The sequence below is a fragment of the Athene cunicularia genome, unplaced genomic scaffold, assembly GCF_003259725.1.
Source record: "Athene cunicularia isolate RWA unplaced genomic scaffold, athCun1 SCF_36, whole genome shotgun sequence".
Classification (NCBI taxonomy): domain Eukaryota; kingdom Metazoa; phylum Chordata; class Aves; order Strigiformes; family Strigidae; genus Athene; species Athene cunicularia.
In genome coordinates, this window is record NW_020799444.1 from 26342 (window position 1) to 32138 (window position 5797).

Consider the following 5797-nt stretch of genomic DNA (forward strand, 5'->3'; position numbering starts at 1 on the left):
CTCCTCCTCCTCCTCCTCCTCCTCCTTCTCCTCTCTGGGCTTTGTGGTCTCGCGGGACACCCTGTGTGTGGGGCCCTGGGGGCAGCAGCAGAGGGACACAGCTTGGGAGGGGTCTCCGCGGGAAGCACACCATGGGACTGGGCTTGTTGCACCAGCCTGATTTATAAAAAGATTTATTGAAGTACAGCCGTTTCCCCAAGACCTGCACCTCTCCGAGACTCATCAGGCGCAGCAGCACAGTGACCACAGGCTCCATCCTGACTTTGGCTTCTGCTTTAGAGCTGTCAGGATGAGGATGGTCTGAGCTGCCAGGGACCTGATGGAGAACTCAGCGTCTTTGCCCAAGGACTGGAGGGCTGCAAGAGAAGGAAACAGAGCAGAGGTGAACCCCCCCTGCCTGCAGAGAGCCCAGGAGCCCAGGCTTTGTCTCCTGCCCCAGCAGCCCGCGCCAGCACAGCACTGCCCCTACTCACTGTGGCAGATGTCCCACAGCTTCTCCAGCCTGAGGATCCTCTGGTGCCGCGCAGCAAGACCTGGGGCACAGAACTAATGTCAGAACTCTGATCCCCCTGGGCAGGGCTGTCCCCCGGCAAGGGGGCAGTGGGACCCATCAAGGCCCCCAGCGAGCCCACCAGTGGGGACTGGGGCTGGGTGGCCCGAAATGGGTCTGGGCACTCACCGATGAACCTGACGGCCTCCTCCCGCACGGTGGCCTGAGGGTTCTCCACGTAGGGCAGGCTCTGGCGCAGATACTCGTCCACGCTGTTCCTCTTGTGCGTTATCTGAGGGAGCACAAGGGCACAGGGCTGGTACGGACCCTCCGCAGCTGTCCGGACCAGTCCCTCCCACCACTCCCTCCCAGTGACTCCCGTCTCCCAGCCAGGAGCCCCGTGGGGCTGAGGGCCAGAGAGAGCTGCAGGCAGAGGGGGCTGGGGGTGCTGAGACCCCTCCGTCCCGCTGCCAGGGCCCAGCTGGGTCGGGCTCTCCTGGAGAAGAGCCCCTGGGGGCTGCGTGCTGGAGGGCAGGGAAGGAGGGTGCAGCTGGAGCAGCGGGGCTGGAGCAGGGCCGCGATGCAGAGCGGCACAGCCCCCCCAGGCACGGCTGCAGCCCCCGTCCAGCCCGGCCCGGGGGTTTGGGGGTTGTCCTCACCAAGCACTCTCTGATCTGGTGTGCCTGCTCTGTCTCAGCCAGGAAGCTGAGCCTCCTCCAGCCCAGGAACTCTGCAGAGGCACGGAGGGTGTTCCAGGAAGCCTGCGGAGAAGCAGAGGCTGGGAGATGGCATCAGAGCCCAGGGAAGGAGAGCTGGCATCCTCCTGCTCTGGGCCTGGCACAGCCCCGGGGGACAGAGATGGGGACTCAAAGCTCTCAAAGCCCGTGGGGACTCATGTGCTTGGTGGCCACAGGCCGCTGCTGAGCACGGAAATGTCTGTGCCCAGTTCCCAAGCCCTGCTGGTGCTGGGGCTGCAGGGACCCTTCCTGTGGGCTGGGGGGCTCCCACTTCTCCCTCCAGCTCTGCAGCAGAGGGGAAGGAGGCCGGTGGAGGTGGGACCAGCACAGCGGGATCCTGTGGTGACACACATTTCCCTTTACCCTCATGCCCAGGCCACCCCCATGGTGTCAGCACGCCCCTCCCCGCGACACCAGTCACTAATCACTGCACCTTGGAGACGCTCTCGATCTTCTCGTTGGTGTGGAAGAACAGCGGCAGCACCACACCCTGCACTTTCTCCTCCATTTTTTTGGTGTTTCTCCCCACCACGGTCTTCATCACATCTTTGAAGAGGCTGATGGAGAGCTCCCGCACCCGGCTGCACTCCTGGCAGGGAGGAGGACAGAAGCAGCTCAGCACCAGCTGCTCCTCTCCCACGGGGAGCAGGGGCGTTAGCGTGGCGGGGGGAGAGGAGCTGCTCCGGGGTTGGATCCTGAACCAGGAGCCGTCGGCCAGACCTGCAGCTGCAGCTCAACGGCCCCGGAGCACTGAAAGGCCGTGGAAGAGGAGCGGGGAGGGGAAGAGCTTGGAAAGGCCATGGAAAGAGAGTGGGAAGCACCCTGAAAGGCCACACAAGAGGAGCCAGTGAGGCACCCCTGCCCAAATGCTGCCTGCAGGGCTGGAGCTGAAGGTCCTTCACCCATTGCCTCAGCTCTGGCTGCCGCCTTACATCATCGAAGAGGGGCAGGAGCTTCTCCGCCAGCCTCAGAGCAATGAGGTTGGCCTCTTCCCTCTTCATGTGATGAATCACGTTGTTAAAGAGCATCAGGGCCTTCATCCTGACATCAGCGTTGGCTGCCAGCAAGTTCTCCATGATGTCGGGCAGCAGCACCAGCATTTTCCTTGCCTGTACGGAACACACCGGTCACCTTCTTGTAAAGCAGTGAAATACCGCCCCAGGCACCCCCCCAGCCCCTCCAGAGCAGGGAGGGTGCTTGGAGCCGCCACCCCACATCCTCCTGGATGAGGCCAAGCCAACACATCCCACAGGCTCCGACTACAAACATGGCTCCCCTTGCTGACCCCCAGCTCACCATTTCAGGTGTTTTTGGTAGTGTCACAAGGCCTGTGAGCACCAGCGAGAGCATCACCGGGCTGGGACACCTCAGGAACCTCTGGGCATTGTAGAGGGCAGCAAAATCCTTGTTGTCAATGTCATCGCTGGCCAGCAGCTAAAATGGAGACAGTGGTGAGAGACAAGCAGAGCTGCAGGGATCCCTCCCCTACATTGGCACGGCCCGTGGCAAGGGTCTCCTTTCCCCTTGAAGCCACCTCTGAGTCCCCACATCTCTGTCCCAGGGCCAGAGCTGGGCAGGGGGATGCAGGCAGGGGGGAAGGCAGAGCACTGCCTGTGCTGGGACAGGCTTGGTGGGGCCAAACCAGCATGGGGTGGGCCTGAGCGTGTGGCACAGGGGTCTGGGAGAAGGAGGAGGTGGAGGAGGAGGAGGAAGGCAGAGCGCTGGGGCTGGGTGTGGGTCACTCACAATCATGGGGTAGATGCAGGCGTCCTCCATGGCAGAGCTGAACACCCTGCGCAGCCGCTGGTCCTGCAGCACGTCGACCAGCTCCAACATGACTGTCCGCAGAGCCCAGTACTCGGAGATCAGCACCTCCCACATGGCCACGGCTGCCCTGCGGAGCCAGAGCCAACTCGCTCAGCAGAGCTGCCTCGGCTCCTCCGGACCCCGGCCCTGTCCACCCCCTCATTTCGGGGTGCCCGCGGAGGCAGAGGAGGGTGAGGTTCTGTTCCCATGGGGCAGGGGCTCTGCTTTGGCCGGCTCTGGCTGAAGGGGGAAGCGTGGTGGGATGGAGAGCCCTGCTCCTCGGGGATAGATATCCTGCGGTTTGCCGTGGGTCTGGCAGCCAGAGAGTCTCTGGGCCACTCTCCCCCTGGGGAACGAGCCCTCAAGGCTGTCGGGGCCGGTACCTGTCACACGTTGGAGAGATCCTCAAGAGGCTCCTGACCGTCTCCCTGGGGCTCCAGTCTGTCAACACCAGCAGCAGTGAGTCCAGGCTCTTGCGGGCTGGCTCCGTGCGGACGTGCTCCACAGATTTGTGGATGTATCTCATAATTTCTAGCACCTGGAGGGGACATGGGTAAGGATGGTGCTGCCGTTCCCACCCCTCCCTGCTGCCTTGAAAGGGTTTGGGGTGCCTGAGAGAGCCGGGTTAGGGCAGGAGGGAAGAACAAGGCTTGACACGTCTTGACACAGGAGGACAGTCCAGCCACGGGGCACTTACATCCGTCAGCCAGGACGCGGGGTCCCTCACAGCCATGTACACGACATCTGTGCCCTTCTGCCTGTCCCGGACATCGTCTGACGTCAAGGCCTTGATGGCCATGAGGAGAATGTCCGTCCTCTGAGAAGGCCGGAGGTATTTGCCAAACACCTACGGGAGGAGGGATGGGGGAAGACGTGTCACTCTGAGCATGCCGACGGTGCTGCACGGCTGATCAGCTCAACCGTCCCTGGGTCCCTTTGCTCGCACGAGCTGATGCCACGGACAAGGGTCCCTGCGAGGGGGGGGCTCATTACCTTTGTCATGTCGCTGCTCTCAAGCCAAGAAAGCAACGAGGTGCTCTCAGAATCGGACCCTGGTCGGAGCTCTGGATCCTCCTCCGGCAGTGTCTCGCCTACAGGGAAACAGGGAAGAGTCGGTAGGACACGCCACCCTCGCCAACGAGCCTCCCGGGCGGCGAAGAGCTTTAAATGGCCCCACACCGAGGGAACGGGGTCCCGGCATCGAGCCAGCCCCGGGGAGCCGTCTACTCACCCATCTGCAGGGGCTGGACCACGGACACCTCGTGGGGCTCTGGAGGAGAGCTGCTCTCCTGGGGAGCACCCACCTCCTCCCAAACCACCCTGGGGCTGCTGGGGGGTCTCTCTGCCATCTTCAAAAATGGAGGGAAGTGGTTGAGGGACCGTGGGGGGTTCAACTTAAACGCCGGGGGCGGTGGGGAAAGTGTGGGCTGTGCTCAGGCGTCTCCTCGCTGCGCTCCTGCCCTGTCCCTTCCCCGACTTGTCGGACTCTGCGGGGCTGTGCTGCTCAGATACGGTGCCGGGGGTGACACGGAGCGATGTCACAAAGGGGTCACATTGTGACGCGTCACCCAGGCCGGGCGGGGCAGGGGTTCCGCTGCAGGGGATGGGGACCATGGGCCATGGCTGCTCTCGAGGTGCCCCAGGCCCCCATCATGTCCCCTCAGCACCTTCCTGTACCCCCCGGCTGGTCCCAGGGGCTTCACACACCCCGGCACAGCCCCCGGGCCTTCTGCTTTGGTCACCACAGAAACACTCCAGCCTGCCCCGACTCTCCCTTGTGGTCACCTGAGGCGTTTGCTCGCCCGTGTCCAGTTCTCTCTGACACTCGCAGACTACCTTTAATCTGCTACAAGAGTGTCCTGGTTTCAGCTGGGATAGAGTTCATTTTCTCCAGCTGGGAGGGAGCACAGGCCCAGGGCTGTGTTTTGCGATGGCAGGATCTCCGTTCTGTTGGGGGCGCTGGCCGGGTATCGGTCGGTGGGTGCTGAGCAATCGCCTTGTGCATCACCCATCTGTACTTTCTATTACTGTTAGTGTTTTATTACAATCACTAAACTGGGGGGGGGTTATCTCAACCTACGAGTTTTCCTTGTGTCCCTCCACTCTCTTCCCCCGTTCCCCCGACGGAGGGAGGGCGACCGAGCGCTGCGTGGTGTTTGGCTCCGACCGAGTTCAAACCACCAGAGTCCTTTTTGGAGCCCAGCGAGGGGCTCGAAGGGTCGAGATAACGGCAGATCGGGTCAGTGTGTCATAACCATTGGTTAAAGCATTCATTATATCGGCTTATCAATTGCTGGGCATAATGTCCATCACTTGGCGCCTTAAAATTTCATCACCTCATTTGCTGTATATAGTCCCCCTGCTGCTGCTCACCGCCCGTGGGAGCTGGGTTAAGACTTTTGTTCTGCTGAGCTGTGTAACACTGATTGATGGCACGATGAAGTTGTCAGTCCTGAGGCTACTTACAACTGTGTTTGAGAATTTGGGGAATTTTGAATATCCAACTGCGGCGGGCAGAGGAAGCAAGCAGCCGATTCAATGTGAATGACAGAGCAAGCTTCAAGTTTATTGAAAGAAATCACCCCTTATATAAGCACTCTACAATGCACTACTTGCAACTCTATTGGATACATTTAAGAAACTACATTATAATGTCTCAGCCATTGGGTACATCTAAAAGGTCACATTATAATATCCCAGCCCCTTGTGGCATTTCTGGTATGCATAAACATTTTTCTTGCTTTGAACCTGTTTCCCTTCCAGG

At 60.8% G+C, this 5797-nt stretch overlaps 2 protein-coding genes across 4 annotated transcripts in view; both read right to left on the bottom strand.

Annotated features, from left to right (window-relative positions):
- LOC113490832 (maestro heat-like repeat-containing protein family member 7) overlaps window positions 1–5797 on the bottom strand; it is a 23912-nt gene that overhangs the window by 15266 nt on the left and 2849 nt on the right. For 2 of the 3 annotated variants that reach the window (XM_026867427.1, XM_026867428.1), the window contains 3 exons: window positions 4027–4124; window positions 3731–3880; window positions 3417–3571 (listed from right to left, as the gene is read on the bottom strand). In XM_026867427.1, the coding sequence (XP_026723228.1) occupies window positions 3417–3571; window positions 3731–3880; window positions 4027–4035 (314 nt within the window). In that variant the 5' untranslated portion in view covers window positions 4036–4124. Of the gene's footprint in view, window positions 1–3416; window positions 3572–3730; window positions 3881–4026; window positions 4125–4264; window positions 5534–5797 lie in introns of those variants that run through there. The other variant, XM_026867426.1, reaches the window with a different exon arrangement.
- On the bottom strand, window positions 213–3111 carry LOC113490833 (maestro heat-like repeat-containing protein family member 7). Its single transcript, XM_026867429.1, has 8 exons — window positions 2974–3111; window positions 2524–2661; window positions 2160–2336; window positions 1661–1816; window positions 1150–1251; window positions 680–782; window positions 471–533; window positions 213–356 (listed from the first exon to the last, which is right to left on the bottom strand). The coding sequence occupies exons 1-8, from the start codon at window positions 3106–3108 to the stop codon at window positions 223–225; spliced, it is 1008 nt and encodes a 335-aa protein (XP_026723230.1). The 5' UTR covers window positions 3109–3111; the 3' UTR covers window positions 213–222.

Bases quoted from the DNA above. Each gene is read 5' to 3' on its own strand.
- LOC113490833 (XM_026867429.1), bottom strand. From the start codon at position 3,108: ATGTGGGAGGTGCTGATCTCCGAGTACTGGGCTCTGCGGACAGTCATG. The intron at 534-679 runs GTGAGTGCCCAG...TCTGTGCCCCAG, and splicing joins GGAGGCCGTCAGGTTCATCG to GTCTTGCTGCGCGGCACCAG. The intron at 357-470 runs AGTAGGGGCAGT...CTTCTCTTGCAG, and splicing joins GTGGGACATCTGCCACAGTG to CCCTCCAGTCCTTGGGCAAA.